The sequence below is a fragment of the Anomalospiza imberbis genome, chromosome 13 (genome assembly GCF_031753505.1).
Source record: "Anomalospiza imberbis isolate Cuckoo-Finch-1a 21T00152 chromosome 13, ASM3175350v1, whole genome shotgun sequence".
Taxonomy (NCBI): domain Eukaryota; kingdom Metazoa; phylum Chordata; class Aves; order Passeriformes; family Viduidae; genus Anomalospiza; species Anomalospiza imberbis.
The window spans coordinates 3635530-3656844 of NC_089693.1; the positions used below are offsets into that span (position 1 = coordinate 3635530).

Here is a 21315-nt window from a genome sequence, read left to right on the forward strand (position 1 = left end):
GAAAGAGAAACACCTGCATTGATTTTCATTGTTTAATACTCAAGAGTGAAAAAGTGTAAAATCACAAAGCTTATACCACCACAAAAAAAAAACGCAGGTTCATTGCAAATGACCAGAACACAAGCTGCCTGCAAAGTTTCACACAGCTGACATCAACAAACCCAGGTTCAACATTCTGACCGTCTTTTGAAACACCTGCTGTCCACAAACATCAGCCAGCACAGAGCTCTCGCTATCTCACACATCCTTCTTCATGTTCTATGCTCTATTTGCTTCCTAGACCAGTGGTTTACACATTTGAAAAAGCAGTGCTCCACTTCTGATCTGTATCAGCATAGAAATACATTGTTTTTACCCATCCCAAAATACTAATTATATTTGAAAAGCGTTTTGTTTAATCCAAACACAGCGGTAAAATTTTTATTTCTATTTAACGAAAAGCGTAATTATGAGTAAGCTTCAGAAGTGCATGCTGACTGAGGGTGTGCCACCAATCTGCTCAGCCACAGGATATAATTTCTATGCAGAAAGTGATCACCTTGGGTGAGTTAGTACACCAGGGAGTAGGTTATGTTTGCTCTCATTAGTAATTAATGTACCTACAGCCCCAATTCTGCACATGCAGCCACCAGGCGTGCTGGATATGACTGTCCACCTAAATACACTCTGTTGTCTGAAGGTAGAATTGTCCAAAAGTTATCATTATGCCTAAATGTCTCAGGTTAGTAAGAACTAAGTGGAAAATGGGTTGCTTATATTAAAACTATTTTAAAACTTTTAACGTTTATATGTGAGGCAACTTCATTTTCACAGCCTTTCTTCATGCAAAGGAACTGTGCCTGAAATGTTAAAATCTTTTTAATATCATGCTAATGCACATTTCCAGTTCTCTACAATAACCCAGCTTCCCAATAATGATCAAAATCCTGCTCTTAAATAGAAATAAAGTTAATTGAACAGATTTTTCCTCCAGACTATCAAAAAATGTATCTTAGCATAACTGAGTGCATCTGACAGTGATGTGCAAAGGAATTTCTGAAGAGCTGTTGTTGCCTCAGTGGAAAAAAATACTGATTTTTTTTTTTTTATCCTTCAATGCTAGGGGCACCTACATTTTATGAGTCACTTGCTCCTCGATGGTTTATTCCCTCACCTTACAGTATAATTCTCTCAGCAGGTGAGGATAAATGGAACAGGTTTGGCATCAATGTTCCTAAGGAGCACCTGTCAAAGATTCCACAATGTATCAATAAATGGGCTTGACATTGTAAGTAGTTTTTTGTTGGTTGCTAAATATATTTTCTGCAGATATTCTTGTATCTGTTTTACAGAGAATGGTAAGTCTTGAATAAAATTTCAAGAAAACTTACACTCATTATTTTTACCTCTGTTGCTTCCTAAAGACTTGACTTCTTCCTTCATGCACTTATTTGATGCTTGGAGTACAGAATCTGATTACTGGCAGGATGGCATCTAGCTGGAAAATTCTGGCTTATACAAGATTATTAAACACAGAGATATTGCCACCTTTAAAATCATACAGTCAACTAAGGAAACAAAAGTATAGGATGAGATTAGAAGTATTACAATAATTAACATCCTATTTATAAATGGAAGCACAAGATCTTTTCTGAGCATATAGGAATAATTTTGAATAAAATATTATCTATTACACAGTGAACAGTATAAATAAGCTTAGATTACATGCTTTAGTGCTTCTACACAACTCAGTTTCCTATTGATTTTCCAGCTGTTGGTGGAACTTCCAATTTCAAGAAACGATTCCAGACAAAATGAGGAAAACATTCAGAAAATTTTGCAGTGCAGACAAACCTCATGAGTTAATCTTTGGAACATTAATAGCTTTTTACAGTTTCAAACTTAGTAAAACCAAGGCACACATGGATTAAAGTGTCCTCTATCTGAAAGAGCAGGATATGTCAGTCAGCACGGAGCTCCTCAGCTTTGCATTTACATTCATAGTATAAAGCAGCAGTCAGCTTGGAGAAATCTACTTCTGTTAATAGTAAGGAATCTGAAAAGTGACTAGTCATGCCAGACTAAGATAGTCTAACTGGATTCTAATATGGATCAGCACACACAAAACTAGGCTTACATCACCACAGGAAAAAAATCTGGGAGTCAGCACTGGCCGGGCTGGCGCTGCTCAGCCACCCCGAGCCAGGTGTGTGCCTGCTCTGCAGAGGTGGGCACAGTGAGTGAGTGTGTGCTCGTGTTTGTGAGTGTGTGTGTGCAGAAACAGCAGCTTCCCACCTCTGTTTGTTTCTTCCATGCGTGTCCAGTACGGTGTTTCTTACCCCAGTGACAATATTTTTGGCTGCTATTTTTGTCACTGCCAGCACCGCCCAGGTCAGGCCAGCCAGTGGTGCTGTGCTGGCTTCCAAGCTGAATTGATAAAGTCACTGAATTATAAAGTGAATTATGTCCTTCATCCAACCAATGTGCAATCCGAGTGAAATTAGCTTATCTGCAAACGATTTAAGTAGAAGGCAACTTTGGCCTCAGGCACGTGTTACATTCAGAGGAAAAAAAAGGAAGAAAAATTCAAATCTCAGGTTGGGTTTGCAGGGGGAGTGATTGAAAAGGACATCTTGTTTGTAAACAAAGGATTATCTGGGAATGAGCTGACACACAATGATCATAAGTGTCATCAATGTCATTTGTAAGAGTTTCCTTCTAACAGGACACATATCAGCTAATTTCACTGTGTTAGGAAATTAGGCACTATGTAATCATATCTGACACTTCACACCTGCCTTTAGCAATACCTACTATCAGGTAACCATAAACTGCAAAATAAGTTGAGGTTACTAATGTACACAGCCACTGAATCTGTAAGGAGCTCTCCTTACCTCAGTGGGAACACTATCCAGTCTAGTTTTTAAATCTGTTTTCATTTTAGAGATATTAAATATATTACTGTCTAACCATAAAGTTCACTATTCCTCACCTGGAATACTGGGAGAAATTCTTACCTCAGTGTTACCTCTTTCTTTTTTTTGCACTGCATTCAAGCTATACAAATAATGTCACTTTTGTCAATTCTTGCTATGCTTAGTTTGATCCTACAGGACCATATTTAATTTTATAGTTGTAATAACTGTCTCTTAAAATGTATGCATTAGGTATTGCATATAAGTACACAGAAATGGAACTGGAAATCAGCTACTACCACTCATTAGTCTCATATTCTGTTAAATTTGTGGTTAGTAGCTTGAGATTTAAATAGAATTGCATAGTAATAATGTAGTAACCAAGTACAATACAGTATTAAGAAAAAATAATTTGAAAAGTCCTATTCAAGCACACATTTAATAGCTGATGTGCTATAAAACAAACGGAAAAAAAAATAGAATCCTTTGAATTCCCCAGTAGCAAATTCCCGTTTCTATGGGTGGAAAAATCTGAAAATATTAGACATAGAACTCTGAGGAAAAATATTAATAGCATGATCTCTCCCAAAAATAAAATTTCCAATAAAATAAAATGTGCTGAATAGAGGCTTAAATTCAATACTTCTCAGTCCACCATTAATAATCTAAATAGTTTGAGTGCTTCCCCATCCCTTTTTTTCTCTTTAAAAAAAAAAGGATAATAAAAAATACGTATAAACAAACTGCTACGTAGGCTTCATCACAGAGTCCTTTCAGAACCACTGTGCATCATTATCATTATCCTCATCATCTTCCTCCTCGTGGTCCAGGTAGACAAAAGCGACTTTCTTCCCTTCAGAAGTATCCGACCTTTGGTCGACCGTTCTTTGCAACTGCACAGTTTGATCAAAAAATGACTGTTCCACCACCTTTTCTCCCTGATCTTGGGAAAAACTGGAGAGAACATAGCTACTTCTTGTGCCTTCACTTCCTGCAAGCTGGTCGCTTTCAACGATGACCTGTGGCTGACCAGCAGAAGGCTCTTGCTTGCTGGACACCAGCGTTGCCCCTTGCTGTTCTCCACTCTTCACTGCAGATATTCCATCCAGACTGGAAACATCCATTTGGAAAGTGTAAGCTGTTTCCCTGGAGCCCACTTTAATATGCTTCACAGAGCTGCTGCTCTCAGATGACTCTGCCATTTGTGAAAGATCTTCCACCACTCCAGCAATGGGTCCTGAGAAGATGATTTCCTCAGCATGAGCTCCTGCAGGACTTACTTTAACGTGCCTGAAAGCTCTTGAGCCTCCTGAAAGGGTCTGGTCTTCCAGTTCAGTGATTTCTGTGTGCTCAGAGACAGGCCCCTGGTAGATGATCTCTTCAGCTGTCATAAATCCCTGGGGACCCATCTGGATTTGTCTGACTGAACTTTCTGCCTGTGAGAAGTCCCTTGTGCTACTGACCTCCACTTTACTGGAGATGGGTCCTTCAAAGATAACGTGCTCAGTGTGAACCTCTTTTGGGCCCAGCCTGAAGTGCCTCATTGATCTGCTGACATCCACAGCCCCTTCAGCCTGGAAAAGGCCATCTGAGCTATTGAGTGCCAGAGAGTCTGAACCCGACCCCTCAAAAGAGACTTCTTCAGTCACTTGCCTTGATCCTACTGTGACACGTCTTGTGGCCCTGCTGAAGTCTGTTGAGACTTTCTGAGAAAGATTTCCAGAATCCATCTCTTCTACAACTGTAGTAATAGGGCCTGTAAAAATTACTTGTTCTGTGGTTTGGATTTCCTTGGGGCCCAGTTTAAAGTGCTTCACAGATTGGCTGAATTCTGACAGTCCCTCTCTCTGAACAAGATCTTCTGTAGCGCGGAGCTCCAGCGTTTCAGAACCAGGCCCTTCATAGAGGACCTGCTCAAACCTCTGCACTTCTGCTGGGCCAGCCCTGACACGCCTCTGGGACGTGGTCTCATCAGCCGATTGTGATGAGTGAGAGGCCTCTCCGTAATCCGCAGTTTCCGAAACCGAACCGTCATAAACAACCCTTTCAGTGGTGTGATAGCCAGTGCCACCGCTCCGCCTCATCGTGGAGGAGCTGTAGATCTCCTGGTCAGCAAAAGGAGCGTATTTGTCACTGTGGGAAGAAACTTCTATGTTGCTTCTATCCGAGCTCTCTTTCTTCAGGGAGTGTATTGTTGCCTTCTCCTTCTCGCTTCTGATTACTTCACCAAGCTGATCTACATCAAACTCATCAGTATTAAGGGTTTGGGACAGATTGACTTCGGCAACAATGGTCACTGAACCCCCCTCCTCCTTCTGATCAACTTTCTTGATATCAAATGCCAAGTTACTAGCATCCACTTTGTTGTCTTTCGTTAATGCAGAGAGCTCCTCTTTCACACTTTCTGGGAGACTGCCCTCCAACTGCTCCAAAGCTTCCTTCAATTGATGTTTAGGGTCCTTCGTTTCCTTGGATAAAAGCCCTTTTATCGAACTCTGAAATTCATGGGGAATTTTAATTTCTTTTTCAATAACAATGGATTCAACATGGGATCTTTCACCTTCAGGATGCTCTTTTAAAATATGGGCACTCGCTTCCTCCCCCACCACTTTATAGGTTTCTTCTGGAGAGCTCACACCTTCCTCTCTCTTACTTTGCGTGCCTTGCAAAAATTCATCTTGCCAGGAATATTTAATAGTTGACTCTTCTTCAATATGAATTTGCCCATATACTGAGTCATCATCTTTTTCATTAATAAGAGGATGATCATCAGGAACAGATACAAAATATTTCTGTTCAATAGGTGAGTCATCTTCCTCGGTTACTTCTTCCACACGAGTGAAGCTTTCATGGCGCGGTTTTTTCTTTTTGACATCTTCATACGTGAAGGTGATGTTTTGTTCCTCTTCACCGTAACGTCTCTCCCTCTCAGGGAATGAATCCTCCACTTCTTCTACTTGGAAAGGTGTTGAAAAATCAGTCCTTTCATCGGTGGTGTAATCCAGTGGCTCCTCTACAATCTCCACATTCACAGACACGTTCTTTCCGCTCTCGCTTCCTTTCAGGCCGTGATGGACAATATCTTCTATCTCCTCTTTGGAAGGAGCTCCCTCAATGCCCTCTCGAATCACTTTTCTAACATCCTGGTTTGATAGATGTCCTAAGTCACCCTCATCAGAAATAGCTATGTCTTCTTGAACTTGAGACTGCACTGTGAACTCAGTCCTTAATTTCCCTTCATCTTCTAGTTCTTTCTTATCAAAATAGGTCACTTTGGTGTCTGTTGACATCTCTGAACTAGAAGACTGTGTGAAACTTTTAAGAATGTCAGCAACAATATTCTCTGCTATGTTTTCAGTTGGCAGAGTTCCAATTTTGTGGCTTCCATCCCTAATTTGCTCTTGACCTTCCAGACTGGACTCTGCTTCTGAAATCCTCACTTGGCGAGTTTCAGCAGACTGAGTTACATGGTCATCTGTTTCTCTTCCTATGGAAGTTTTAACACCTTGTACCCTTATTTCTTTATTTCTCTGAGGCCCTTTGTCAGGAACAGGCCTTTCAATACTGATTGGTACCTCAATGACATCTTTGCTTCTTGATTCCGATGTCACAGTTGCATCTTTTTTGGTTGATTCACTTTTCAGAGTTCTTGCAGTAGAAATATCACTCCCTGTTACCTTCTGGCTAACTTCCTCACGGATATATTTTTTCTGCTCAGTCTTCCTCCCAAAACCGACAGTTTCTTCTATAAAAGATTTCTCATCAGTTTTCTTTTTCTCGTCCTTCGTTTGTTTCTGCAGCTTGTCTTTTTCTTTCAGCAGAGATGTCTTCTCATCAGTTGGTTTGCTGCCTCCTCTTTTGTCTTTTAGCGTGGTCCGAGTTTCAATTATAGTTTCTTCATATTTAGATGGCTTTGCGTTAGTAATCAGCTCATAAGCTGGAAATCTAGTGAAGCCTGGTTTAGTTCTTTCAGCATCAAGCTTGTGGTCCTTGTCTGATCTTTCAGCATGTGCTGATTCTTTTGAAAAAGATACTGTGGATGAAGTTGTAACTTCTGTTTTCTTTCTTTCTGGAATCCTCTTTTGCTGTATTTCAGTGCTTCTCCAGCTGCTGTAGTCTGGAGTAAATGTTCTCAGTTCTTTGTGGTCTGTTACAATCCTTTCATCCTTTGTGACAGTCGTTGAAGGGCGATACGTTGAACCAAGCAGGCCCCTTCCGAAAGTTCTTCCCCCCGTTGCTGTGTGTGATCCAGCCTGCGTGGAGTGAGCTGAGTAATGTGCAGAGCTGCTCACATTTGTCACTGGCATTCTGTGTCTCGTGTCAGTGATCCTGGTAGCTGGTGAAGCTTTATTTCTATTTCTTTCTTGATAAGTAGAGTAAATATCAGTGTAGTTATATGAAGTGTTTATAATATCTGCAAAGAGAGCACGGGTGACCAAGCATTAAAATAATGGTTTGTGTCTAAAATACAAATATCAAATAGAGGGCACGAACTAAGAAAACATGCACTATGTTTTTTGAAAGAAATAATGTCTTCATTTTCAGTGGAGCTTTGTAAAGGCATTCCTGTAAGTTTTGCCTGTTAATTAAGTCTGTGCATAAATTAATTGAAGCTGAAAGCAAAGCTTTTTCTCAAGTTGCAAGATCTTGCTAATTTTACCGGTTGTGCACTACTGGGTATTGTGGTATTTACTGAGGAATTGCACTTTTTGCATTTATACTGATGTTCATTTACAACTTCTTATTAAATAATGTATGCTGACATCACAGGCTGGGTTTTTGCTTCATTAGCTTTAGTGGCCTGAAGTTTCTTAGATCCTGTTGACATTTAATGGCACACCTGCCACCACATACTAGAAACTGCAAACACAAATACAACCCTTCATAGCCACACAGTAAAGCACAGCAAGGGAGAGAAACAAAGAACCTTTTAGGCTCTATCTATAGAAATTAATACAATGTGCCAGGAATATCTGACAGTTAAGACTGCACCACTCACATCTCTCACTCCTGAAAAGCTACCACAGCTCCTCTGACTTCTGGCAGTGTCGTCTGTATTATTCCTGTAATTCCTACCCTATTCTGTGAATATGCTGAGCATTGTCTGCAGAAGTACTGGCTAGTCCAGATCCAAACTGGGCTGTCCAGATGCAGGCACAGTGCTCACAGTTTAACAGCACAAGCAGGTCTCTGTGAGCATTTCAGCCTAGGCCTGAGCCTGTTGAATTTCCTGCTACACACACAGCCTTCAAATATCCTCTGGGACTACGATAATGACCCCACATTGTTCAACTCATGAGTATTATCCAGATTAATTTTGTTACTAATTGCAATGGCCACAGCAGTCACAGTGAAGGTCCATCTTATCTAAAATCCTGTTTGCAGGGACCAAGAGTAGATACACAGGGAAGAGTATAAGAACAGGGCAAGTAAATAGTGATACTTCCCTTGTATACTCTCACAGCCTCCAGAGATTTGCAGCTCCTAAGATAGAAATGGTATCTTTATGTTTAGTAAGTCTTTGATTTGTCTTTCATTACTCTGCTAAAATATCTCTTTAAACCCACGTGAACTTTTTAACACTCACAATGCCTCAGGATGATGAACTCCATACTTTTAGCTACATGTGCTGTTAAACACCTCTTGCTTTATACTTCAAGACTTTCCTAAGACCTATGGGCATCCAAAAGTTCTTTAGAGCTACGAAACATCACTCCCTACCTTCTCCACTCAAGCCATGACTTTATAAGGTATCTCATATAGAAGAGCAATATGTTGATTTAAAATATTAACACTCAAAACGAATTCAATATTAATTTTGCAATACACCCATATAAATATACATCATGAACATTATAACATAATTTCCAATTTAATTTAATTCAAAATTAATTTTTAAGTATTCATATTTTACCTTGAGGCAGTTTCCCTGCATGCTCTTCTCTCCATATAATCCACTGCTTGCTCTCCCCTTCTAACAAAGCTCTGCAAAACACAAAGGGCATTTCATTAACATACTGGGAACATTAAGAATAATATTTTACATTTGTAAGTCATAGTAATTGAAACAATTGTCCTGTAGTTGCCACAGTCCACTATCCCAGGTTGCTCCAAGCCCCATCCAACCTGGCCTGGAACACTTCCAGGGATGGGGCAGCCACAGCTTCTCTGGGCAAGATGTTTTACAAAGAAAATGCAAAAATGAAAACAAAAAACAACAAAAAAAAAAAGACAGCAGCCTTCCTGTTTGTAAAAAAGTAGTAAAGGTGGTGTTGAAATGTGATATGAGGGAGCTGTTACAGGAGGATTTGCAAGTTCTATCATTTTCAAATGAAAAATGAAGGGAAGTATAACTTTTGCTGTCAAGCACAGTGCTGGAAGAAACAATTTATAGTGTTAAATTGACAATCCTTAGCTCCTATTCCACTGGAAATCAGCACAACACATTTCACAAAAAAAGGAGTGGGGAAATTCTCTGTGTCAGAAACTGCTTGGTTTCCTTTAATGCCATCTCTGTCTGTCCCTGTCCATTTTGGCAGTGACACTCCAACAGCTCCCACACTTCCAGGAAGTGCTGGGGCAGCAGCCTGGAAATGCTACATCAGGATCATTCCCTGTGCTAGAGAATGTCACAGCCAGCACAGTAACTTGGCTGGGTTTATGCTGCTTCTACCAGCCAGTTACAGCATTTCTGGGTTTGGGAATGCCAGATGTTCTGCACTGATAAGACACAGCTGCAACATCAAAGCTGGCAAGAGTAAGGCTGGAGGACTGTGATAGCCAAGGCTCCTGACTCCCTGGGGCAGGAGCTGAAAGCCATTTAGGACTGGGGTACAAACACCTCTGCTGAACATTTGTGTCACAACTAACAAAGCAGGTGTTTTAAGCATCACCTGTGTACTTCACACTTCCCATGACTGATCGCTTTGGCACTAGCAAAATATCATTAGCAAGGTTTTCTTTTTTTCTCTGCCTTGATGGATTTGTCTGGATCCAGAAGAAAAGCCAGGTTAGAACTACCTAAAACAGGCTCAGATGGGTATCTTTCCTTCTATTTTGTGAGTTGAAAAAACCCACAGTAAAAGCAATTTATCTTTCTCCATGCTGAGAGAAGCTTCAGAGGAATTAGATCCCTTCAACACATGTAATGTTCCCAAGACCAAACATCTGATCTGATGAAGCCAGTGAGTGCCAAACAAATTGCTCTGACAGACCTGCCAGAGAAGCTGCTGGTGACACTGCAGAAACACATCCAGGAGCTGGCAGTGAAAGTGTTAACCATGACGAAGGAGAGCAGGAATGTGGGGAGTTTGACTCAGGATTTCTGGCTGCTGTTAAAACAACAGTTGTTCAGTTGCTGCAGCAACGTATGAAGTCACTAAAAATAAGTTCCAGGAGGTAACTGTATATGGCAAAGGGCAGCAGCCCACAGAAAAGCTGCATCTGAAGGATTACTACTGAAAGTGAAAGGCAAAGCTTCCTGAAACCTCTGTAAAACTGGACAGAGAATCAGTATTTTACTGGGCACTTTGTAATATGTATGACCTCACGCTTATCAGAAAACCAAGAAAATGTTAAACTGAGCTTGGCTTACTGATCTGGCACGAGAAAGGGCAGTGTACTGTACTGAGCCAGCAAACTCAGGTTGTGCTGCTCGGCTTGACCATAGCTTCAGTTTATGCAAGTCATTTTGCTTCTCTATTCCTCTGCATCCTTTCCTGATAATAGCCTCTTGCTGGTAAGGTCTGCTTTTAAACTTAAACTGCCCAAAGAATTAATTTCAACTGTATGAACTTTAAAGCTCTCATAGTAATAATTAAAAAAAAATATTGCCCCAAGCAGCACTTTTCTAAAAAAATAACCATGTCAGCTACTTCCTGGAAATCAGGTCCCAAATGACATATACTCCCTTTTTGTTAACACTTAAATTGTTACCAGAAAATAATCCAACTGCACCATTAGCTCATCTCATTATTATTGGCATTTATCTAAAGTTAGCAGGGACGTGTTTGTCAGACTGTGCTGGATGACAACAGAAACAACCAGTCCATGGAAGCAGGTGGAGGAGATAAAGTGGTTGGGGTGGGGAGAGAGAACAAAAAGATGTAGTGCAAATTTTATTATGGGCATTCAGGACAGTAATGACTTCATTCCAACTACAGAGCCCCAAAATCTCAAATGGGGCAGTTGGCCAGCAAGCCATAAAAACTCATCCTCTCTATCCTGGGTATTTGCTAAGGAGTTACAAAAAATCCCCACCTCTCCAGGGAGGGGGGTCATGGCCATTCCACTTCCTTCTTCCATCTTCCCAGGATGGGAGGATGAGGAATGTGAAGAACAGCAGGTAACTGCATGTTCAACTCCCCGGGTGTTGAAAACTCAGTGTGTTCTCAAAATAAAACCCATACAGGAGTAGAACCTATTGGATGGTACAAGTTATGAAGGGAAAGTAATGAGACTGGCTTTAAAAGCTGTGGTGAGTAGCTCAGAGGACCTTAATGCTGGTGATGATTTTGTGAGAGGAAGGCATGGAAAGACTCAGAAGTGTTGATGGAGGAACACAAATCAAAGTCCACCTGGCAAGTGTGTTCAGAGATCCTAACAATGACCATGGAAATAAAAAAGAAAAAAGTTGTGTGTAGCCTTTGGTGTTTCAGAATGCAGGGTAGGAACCTGAACAGAACACTTGTATGACACTGGAATTTCAAAGTGAAATATTTTACCCTTCAACAACATATTTTAGAGAGGACAGAAAAGCTCCTGAACCTACTGGTACAGGCTCTGGGCAGCCTCTGCTATGTGAAGAGAAGTTTCTGCTAGCTAAGGAGAAAGGTCTGAGAGTAATTCTGATTCTAGGCAGGTTTTCCATCTCCTTTTAAAATCAAGAGTTTTACAGGGTGACTAATTCACCACTTCTTTCGGGAAGTAAAACCTAAGCAGAGTTAAGTAGCTGTGGTTTTGAAGGATTCCAAGGATACAGAACAAAACTGTGAGGCACTTGATAAATATTTACTTCAACAGAGAGAAGAGGGTTTAGGAATGAATATTCCCATGAGGTGCAACTTCACAAAGACACATATTTCTCTTCCTGAGTGAATCTCGGCTCCCAGAGCAGGAAGGGTGAGCAGAGTCAGAGAGGAAACACACTTGGACCTTAAGGAAGGGTGTTCCTTGCAACAGTGATCCTTCTTCCCACTCCAGGAGCAATGGTGACTAATGGAAAAAGAACTGACCTTGCAACACAACTGTAGGAGTTGTAAAACAAAGAGAAAACGCAGGGTGGGAGGTAAAAAGAAGGCTCCAAGACCAGCTACCACACCCTTAACCTATAGGGCCAGGAGGAAAGGAAAGGAAATGCCAGGGCCTTGGTGGGAAGCTCTCCATGGAAAGTTCAGGATGTTGGAAAGAGTGTGAAGAGGTGCCTTTTGTTTCCAGTATGCATAAGCCAGGGTATATGTCAGCAACCTCTGTGAAAACCAACTGAAGCTGTGCTCACGTGCCCTTTTTTCACAGGTAAAAAGACCTGGGAGAGGAACAGGATTTGAAAAAGCAGATGAGTGAGCTGTCCAGAATTCTCCTACTTGACCTTACTGACTGGGATCCCTCGCACAGCAGGGTTGGTAGAGACACACAAGAGGGAAGGAACTATTTTCTTGAATAAAGGGAGAAAAAGAAGAGGAATAGGTAAAACTGCATAAATGTAAAACCACAAAACAATAGCTTTCAGCTTCTGATATTTTAAAGGAATTTCGATTTCTGGCATTTGCATGTTTTTTATCTGTAGCAAGGCCCATTCTCTTGTTCACATGTCATCTTTAGTGGGTAGATGCTCATTTTTCCACTGACATCTGCCTTGCCAAGGCCATCAGTGACACAAGTTGCATTCACATCCATCAGATGAAGAAATCCTGCAGATTAAGGAGCTTCTTAAATGGGCAAAAAACACACTGCAGGTGATGCTGAATTGTTCTCCTTTCATTAACCAGGGCAGGGAATCCTTAGACAAATGAATAATGCTCAGATAATCAGGGATACAACTCTGGAGAAATTCCAGAATTTCATGGGCTTACAAGGTTTTCAAACAACTGAATATCTGGGCATTATAACTCCTAGTTCTGGATGAATACTAATCATCAAAACAACTCTGATAATTCTATTATGGTGACCGTGCTAATCCTGTTTTGCAGATGAATAAACCAAGGGAGAAAGTTCAACAACAGCAGTGAAAGTCAACAACAGAGCTGGGATTAAATGCAGAAGAATCGTGTTTTTTAGCAAAGTTAACAGAATTAACACACACAGATAAGGATCACAACTGGCTCCCACTTCCACAGGAATGCTCCAGACACTATTGGCTTTCCAAGGATCACAGGGATCCCACTCCACCAACAAACATCAAGCAACATACTGTTGCTTATCAAGTGACTGCAGATCACTTGTCCCCCACTGTCTGTGATTTTATCTCATCCAGGAACCAGCCTTGGTCTGTGCCTCCTTGCAGACATTCTCAAGGCATCTGGAACAGGCTGTTGGTGCTCTTTCATGAAGACATCCTCTGCTCACTATTCTTTATCAAGCTACTCAGAAGTTATTTCAAGTTTCTCATGTTTTCAGTTATGCAACTGAAATTAAATTTCATATGCATCAGTGGATTGATATTCCACACACCTCACCCATAACTCAGCTGGTGCTGCCTTTATCCAGATTTACTGGTTCACACTCAGGACACAGCATTAATGCTTTAGGACACAGAAGCATGTATTGTATTTAACTGGAAATACCCCATCTATTTACACAGGTTGAATATTAATAATGCACCCAATGTAGACAAGGTAATGACAGAGGCAGTCTCCTTAAAAAAATACAGAAGTAGCCCGACATTAAATTTTTGGAAATTATCCCTTTGCTTAATAATAATTGCACATCTCTCTGTATTTGAAGGTCAGTATTTCAATGAAATTTGTCTAAAATATGGTGCTATTTGTAGAAAAAAACACATCATTTTTACAAGAAAGAAGGATCTTCCTCCAGTTGATCAGTTTTGGGTTATTTAGGACCTTTTGCATTCCAAATCAGTTTTGTGCCATGTACATCATGACTCTCCAGACAAGAGAATTACTCTGGCTTAGTAATTAAGCCACTACTTAGTGGCTAGAGAGAGGTACAGTCCTGAAGATTCATTAGCAGAAATGTTGTTTGCTCTTATCTCACACTTGATCTAAACATGTTTTCATAACAAATCAAGGATGGAGAAAGCCAGGACTTTACCAAACAGACTTTTCTGTTATCTTCCCACTATCCTACAACTGCAACAAGGAGGGGAACTCACTGCTTACATCAGTGCTGCAGGTGGTCACTAATCAACACATTTAAACAATTAAATGTGCCATGAAAGTTGATGGCAACTACACAACCACAAGTTTTACTGACTGCAATTCAGGGATATTGTCTCCTCATCTTGTAACTAAATATTGCCCCAAAAAACCCCATCAATCTGACATCCACTCGACCAGGACTAAGAAGGTTTCTTACATACCACTATATTTGTACCAAGTTAATTGGATTCCTATGAATTATATTGGCTTTAGAGCCTTGAGACTCCCAAAGTCACTGTTTACATTTTAAATGCTGGAAAGAGGATGAATAGGGCTCCCATATCTATAAAAAGAGATTTAAATTATCCTCTGTCTAGACAACAGAGTGTGACCGCAAATCTTACCTGTAGGTTTCAATTTCAAGGATGAGGCCTGCTTTCACCTGCAGGAGTTCTTGGTAGTCCCTCAGGTAATCTGTGATTGACATGGTCAGGAACTGCTTTTCCTCTTCCAGGGCGTCAATTATTCTCTGAACAGAAACAAATTATTTTTAGTTTTGAAAGAACATAAAAATCTGTACACTTCAGTGCCTGAAAATATAAAATTTTTAATTAAAAAAAAAGACTGATACAAAAATACCTCAATGCTCTATCGCTTCAAAATCCAGAAGAAATCCATTCCATGACTCCCCCATATACAAACTGAAATACTTTGTTCCTGAAGCAAGTTTTATGCTAAGTCCATTTTATTCTTTATTAAGCTGGTTAATTATTTCAGTTAAACCCATTCAGATGCCCTGTACCAAAGTTATTAAGCACACATAGCAAGGAAAACACACTTCTTTCTAAGACTTATATGTGACTCATTTGGTCATTTTAAGACGCGCTTAAATCACACTTGAGATCAGAAATTTCAGCAATTGCTTTGCCATAAGAATTTATCAGTATTTTCAGTTCCACAGATACGTGGGCTCAAACCAGTTTTGGAATTTGAGCATCTGAATATACAGTGCCCACAAGGTAAAAAATGAACCTCCAGTGGTTGCTTCAAGTTTTCTACTGTATTTGGATGCCTGCTTTGAGGCCCACCCAGCTCTGTCCTAACTGCTGCTCAGAAGATGGATAAAAGATTGCTCATTTTCATCTCAATAGCTATATATGATCTTAGGCAACACAAATAAATATAAATGTTATATATATTTACACTAAATGGCAGAAGTAAGAAAAGAAAAGAGCACAAAGTGCTTTAGTCACTGGTGTTACCTCTCACTTGAAGGGTGAATTGTCATTTCTATATACATTAATACCAAATCTAACCTTGCTAACTAATATGCTATAGATTGCACTTTATTCTGGGGGCTGGGAAGACAGAAATTAAATATCAACAAAGGCCAAATTCTGTTTTGTTCATGTCACTCTGCACTATGCAGGAAATCTGAAATGTCATTTACCGAGCAAAACCTCATACATATGTACAACACTGAACAGGAATTCACAAGAGTGTATTTTAGATTTCATCCTGAAAACTGCTTTGCAATTGAACTGGAAAATCAAGGCACTGATGGTTTAGTTTTAAAAAATTCAAAATATATCACTTATAGGCAGCAAGTGCTCCAGTATCACAGTATGAGCAATAGCATAAAAATGAAGATACAGCAGGGGACTCTGCTGTTAATGCCAGCATGAAGTGCTAGGCAGAAGTAAGAACTAAGAATATAAAGTGCTGGTATGTCAAACATTAATAGTTTTGGGGTTTTTTAAGTAAAACTAAAAAGAAAGCTCTATGAAGGAAGCTGCCTATATTTGCCTATACACGTGGGTACAGTTCTCTATACAACACATTAATTTCTTTCTCCATTTGCCTTTGCAGCTCCTGCTAAAGGATTACACTGATGTTTCCCCTGATGTGACAATCCTTGCCCACACTTAAAATTCCCTTTTTATAGCAGAAGACAAATCATATCTGCATATCTGAAAGAGCACCACAAACCCTCCAACAGCCTCCTGCAGACCCCAGTGGAGGCACCATCCCATGGCCAGGCAGAGCTTCAGCAGCTCTGAGGTAACAATCCCGTTCAAGGACAGCACAGACACAATGGAAAATCCTGAGGTGAGAAGGTAAGCAAAGTACAAGTACTGCTTTTAAAAGGAAAGGCTACCCAGCAAGAATGGCCAGGGTGCAACAGAACCAGGAGTCAGCAAAAGGTGCAGAAGAAAACCAATCCCTAAGAGCTCTGATACAAAAGTTAAATGATTCAGACGTTTCTTGCCTCTGCAATTAAACACAGAATAACCTCTACATGTGCATGCATTCCTTCAAAAGAGCTTTAAAATGCTGCAGTCCCAGAAAAATCCATACAGGAAATTTCTACGCTGGACTGCAGGGTGTGGGAAGCTCTGAAAGACAAGGGCTGTTCAAACCCATCTAAGAGCACAGGAGCTTCAATCCCTCACCCCCAAGTTCTCTAGTCTGGGTTTGAAAAGCCACCTGGATTCTGCCCATGGGGCTGGAGAGCACTGGGGATCCAAGAGCTGGAGTTAATGATTACCATAAGGGGCCACGCAACTCAGCCAGCTGTGCAGTAGTTCCAAAGGAATTAATTCCAGTGGGAGCAGACACTCAATGGACTGGCAGACAGCCAGACACCCAGTCCTCCATCACTGATGCTCAAACATAAAGCAGAAGACAACTAGTCTCAAGTCCTGTCTCCAAGCACACCAAAAAGCTCAGAAACCAATCCATCCAAGTCCAGGAGACTGCGAGCCAACAAACCCATTTTGCAAAAGGTAACCTCTACTTGGCAGATCTGGTGTTTTCTTCACACAGGACTCTCTTGGAAAGATCTGCTTCCCAGCCACATCAATCACAGCCCCCAAATCCCAGTGATGCCCTGCTAGGGCTAAGTAAAGGAACAGAAACTGTTTTCTCACCCTTCATGTGTTCCTTTCCAGGCAGCACTGGGAAATTTTAGAAGGGCAGCAGGGGGGAAAGAATTTACTTGGGTTGTCCAAGCTTTACCTACTGAGGGAATAGAGGATTCCAGGCCCCAGCCCTTTCCATCTGGTACTATTTACTGATCCCATAGCTCATTCATGGGAGGAACTCACCCTGCACTTGGCTGGCTCAAAACTGGTACACAGAGAAAGGCACATGACATATCGACATGAAATGTGCCTTTGACAAGATGCTTTCTTCTCTCGAGCTCACAACACTGACACAGGAACTGATCCTAAACCCACTCTTATCACTGAAAAATATCTGCCTCGTTTCAGAGCAGCAGGATGGGCCGTGGATGGTTTTACATTCAAATAATTCTGGGTTTTCAAACCACCAGGGGTTTTTGCATCAGTATTCTCACAGCACACAGCTAAAATTATGGAAGTAAGAGACCTACTGAGTTCATCCCTCCAGCACTCAGGACCAGTGAAAATTTTCCAGTGTATGATTTACGTCCTGCCTGGTTCATTATAATACTTTTTTTTCTATTTAACATTGCTGAAAGCTTCTGTGAGGATAAGGGCAGTTCAGGAGGCAAAGATGAACATATAAGGCAACTGGATGATATATGGAAAATATGAATAAATCTAATTGCCATTGCAGCTGCAATGAAAAATAATAACTTGACTTTAATCTGTACATACATATCATTTCTACATGACACTTTACAATAAATAAGCATCGAATTGATGCTTTTTAAAACCCATGCTGAACATACTTCAACCAGTAAGAGAAATGAGTGGGGAAAAAAAAGCTTTGATCCCAAGAACGAAAACTGAAACAGCTGCTCCTACGCATTCCATAATTTTTCTTCCTGGATGTGAGCAAAAGATTTTACTTCTCATGTACTGGCAACTGCAAAAAGGCCTTTCTCATTAAAACCCAAACATATGACCATTCAGAATTAATAAACCTTATGACATATTTGAATACATCTAGACAATATTTAATTTCTGGTGAAAATGGTTGGATATTTTCAACACACTTTTTTCTTCTTCTTGTATTACTAAGATTTGAAACTATTTTTCTTGTAAAATCTAAAGATGCCAAACATTCACGAGAGTAACAGAGAAATCTGCGATGTTGGTGTCAAAATAACAATCCATTTTGGAGCACTGCATTAGGAACATTCAAGGGCATCCACTGATTTTGATTATTTGACTCCTGCAATAGATTGCTGTGATCTACAACAGGTTTCTCCAGTTGCTCTTTCAAAGAAAATTCTTTCAAAATACAACCAGATACAGATAACTGGTTTAAAAACACCTTGCTGAGCTGAAAAAGTTAAATGAAAGCTATTCTTACTGGCTTTAGAAGAAAAACTTGTGTCACGGACAGCAAGCTATACAAAATGCTCTCTTGACTCCATATTTAGAGGTTTTCAGTTTGAGCAATGATGACTTTCATTACAAACCCCTAATAAAAATATAGGCAGCAAGAGGGCCATGTTTTGGAAATCTAAGAAACTTCAAATATAAAATGGAAAAAATGAAGAGGTTTATCTCTTCCTTAAATTTTCACCTGGTTTTGCCTGTTGGATAGGTTTAATTAATGAGGGATTTATATATGTCATCTTCTACAGCTTTGGGAATGTTTACATATGTGACTGTGAGAATGAATTGTCCTGTCACAAACAACAAAAAAAAAATATTTTAAAGTTAAGAGCCTTTCCAATTACTTCTTACATAGCTAATCTGTCTCAGTTCACAGCATCTGCAAACTATGCAGCTTCCAAACAATCCAGCAGAGTACAAAAACCAGACACGCACACAGCAACAGGTCCCAGTCCCTTCCCAGCTGCCAACATCTCCATAATGTGCACAAAGCTGGGCAAACACGGGGTTCAGGCACACACCGAGCTCCAGCAGGGTGTTAATAACGGGTCTAACAAAGAACAAAAGAAATGTTGCCCTCAGGAAATGCATGGATGGGCTGCGTGACCCAGTATGTGCTCTCCGCTCCGAGCGGACACTCCGCTGCTCCGGCAGGAGCCGATCCCCTCCCACGCACGGGGGATGGCACATCACAGCGAACATCATCCTGACAGCACACAGATCCTCAGCTGCAGACGCTGTAACCCCCTGTTTGACACCACCAGCATCCACCCCCAACATCTTCTCGCCTTTACACGAAGTTTCCTTAACTACGCTGGGGACCACAAGCTTTTCCGAGGCTCAAGGCAGACTGGAATGGGTGTAAAACAGAAAGAAATTCCAGATTATTTCTCTGATGGGGACAGGCCACCCTCAAGCCTCAGGGCCGTGCCCCACGGTTCATTCGCTCCCAGGGACTGCTCCGTGCCCCAAGCGCTCCTGCCAACCCTACCAGGAGCCCTGGCAAGCCGGTGTGCCCGCTCCATGCTCCTGGCCACTTGCCGAGGGCAGGTTGGGAAGGGAGCACCTGTCACCGGGATGATGTCCTCAGGGTCACTGTCTCCCTTCTGAGTCGCACCCTAGGCCCGCAGCTCTCCCCAAAACCCCGGGGGCTCCAACAGAGAAGGGCTCGTCAGCGAAAGGCTCCAGCTGGGCCACCTCCTCTTCCAGCCGGGGGAAAACCCACTGCCAGGAGGCACCGTGGGGCGGGCAAGCCCTGCACCGCACCGAGTCAGAGCGGTCAGAGACCCGGGCTCACAGAACTGAAGGGAAAACGCGAGTGGCAGGAGTGTCAGGGGAGACCCAGGACAGGCACCGGGGGGCGGGAAGGAAGCGGAGGAGTCCTGGGACAGGGGCCCATGTGCCACCCACCTGGTATTCCTCCAGCTCGGCGCCGTGGCGGTCCTGCAGGGCCAGCATCTCCTGCTCCAGCCGCTCCCGCAGCGCGCACAGCTCCTGGCCCTGGCGGTGCAGATCCTCCAGGTGCTGCCGGCACTGCCGGCTCTCCTCCCGCAGCAGCTCCAGGTTCTCCCGGTTGCGCTGCGCCTCCTGCTCCTGCAGCACCTGGATCTGCTCCTGGTAGCGCAGCAGGGTCTCCCGGCAGCTCTGGCTGAGCAGCATCTCGTAGGTCTCCTCCAGCTCCTCCAGGCTCAGCCCGGCCAAGGGGGGCGGCAAGGCGGCCAGGTTCAGCCGCAGCTCCCGCATCTCCACCGCCTCCCGCCGCTGCCGCTCCGCCATGTGCCCGTGCTCGGCCTGCAGCTCCAGCAGCAGCTCCTCCAGGGCCACGCACTCGCCCCGCAGCCGCTCCAGCAGCGCCCGCTGCCCCGCCAGCTCGGGCTCCAGGCGCCGCCGCATCCCCAGCACCTCCGCGCCCAGCGCCCGCAGCTCCTCCAGCTCCCGCCGCAGCCCGTCCCGCTCCAGCTCCGCTTCCAGCTTCGCCCGGCTCAGCTCCTCCAGCTGCATCCGCAGCCAGGCCAGCTCCTGCTCGGGCACCTGGAGCCCGATCAGCTCCTGCTCCCGCAGCTCCGCCAGCTCCCGCGCCAGAAAGCGGTTCTCCTCCTCCAGCTCCCGCACGCGGGTCACGAAGACCCGCAGGCGGGAGTTGAGCTCCTGCAGCTCCCTCTTCTCGTCCCATCCCGCTTCCCAGCGCCGCCACATCTTGCCGGGCCGCGGGGTCGGGGCGCGGTGGCCCCGGGGCTGCGGGCGCTGCGCGGCTGCGGCGGGAGCGGCGGGGTGTGCGCGGCGCCGGGACAGGCCCCGCCCCCAGCCCCGCCCCCGCCCCGCGGCCCCGCCCCCGCCCCGCGGCGCCCCCTGCCGGGCCCTGGCGGCTCCCGCCGAATTCCTGCGCGGGAATCTGAGCCCGCCTCAGGGAGCCGAGCCCGGCTTAAGGAGCCGAGCCCGGCTTAAGGAGCCGAGCCCGCCTCAGGGAGCCGAGTCCCGCTCGGGGAGCAAAGCCCCGTTCAGAGAGCAAAGCCCTTCGAAAGAATCAAAGTCGAGCTCAGAGAGCTGAGTCCTGTTCAGGGAGCAAGGCCAGGCTTGGGAAGTAAAGTTCAGGGAGCCAAGCCCTGTTTAGTCAGGAGCCCAGCCCTGCTTAGGGAGCTCCCAGCACTGCTCTCCTGATCCCCTTTCCTTGGCATTCTCGTCCTCCTCCCGCCTGGCGCCGCACTGTTGGGGCTCATCCTGCGCTCCCAGCACAGCCCCGGGTGCTCCGCTCCCCATGAGGGATTTCTGGATTTA

At 43.3% G+C, this 21315-nt stretch overlaps 1 protein-coding gene across 2 annotated transcripts; it reads right to left on the bottom strand.

The window, feature by feature from the left end:
* Positions 1–18: 18 nt before the first annotated feature.
* SYNM (synemin) lies at positions 19–20817 on the bottom strand. Of its 2 annotated transcripts, none has more exons than XM_068203637.1 (4): positions 19951–20817; positions 14614–14738; positions 8809–8879; positions 19–7308 (listed from the first exon to the last, which is right to left on the bottom strand). In XM_068203637.1, exons 1-4 carry the CDS (start codon positions 20734–20736, stop codon positions 3668–3670), a joined length of 4623 nt encoding a protein of 1540 aa, XP_068059738.1. In that variant the 5' UTR covers positions 20737–20817; the 3' UTR covers positions 19–3667. The 2 variants fall into 2 exon arrangements, with proteins under 2 accessions (XP_068059738.1, XP_068059739.1); XM_068203638.1 differs by lacking the exon at positions 19951–20817 and adding an exon at positions 8342–8378.
* Positions 20818–21315: the final 498 nt, after the last annotated feature.

Bases quoted from the DNA above. Each gene is read 5' to 3' on its own strand.
- SYNM (XM_068203637.1), bottom strand. From the start codon at position 20,736: ATGTGGCGGCGCTGGGAAGCGGGATGGGACGAGAAGAGGGAGCTGCAG. The intron at 8,880-14,613 runs GTAAGATTTGCG...TGTGTTTTGCAG, and splicing joins CTTGAAATTGAAACCTACAG to AGCTTTGTTAGAAGGGGAGA. The intron at 7,309-8,808 runs GTAAAATATGAA...CTCTCTTTGCAG, and splicing joins TGCAGGGAAACTGCCTCAAG to ATATTATAAACACTTCATAT.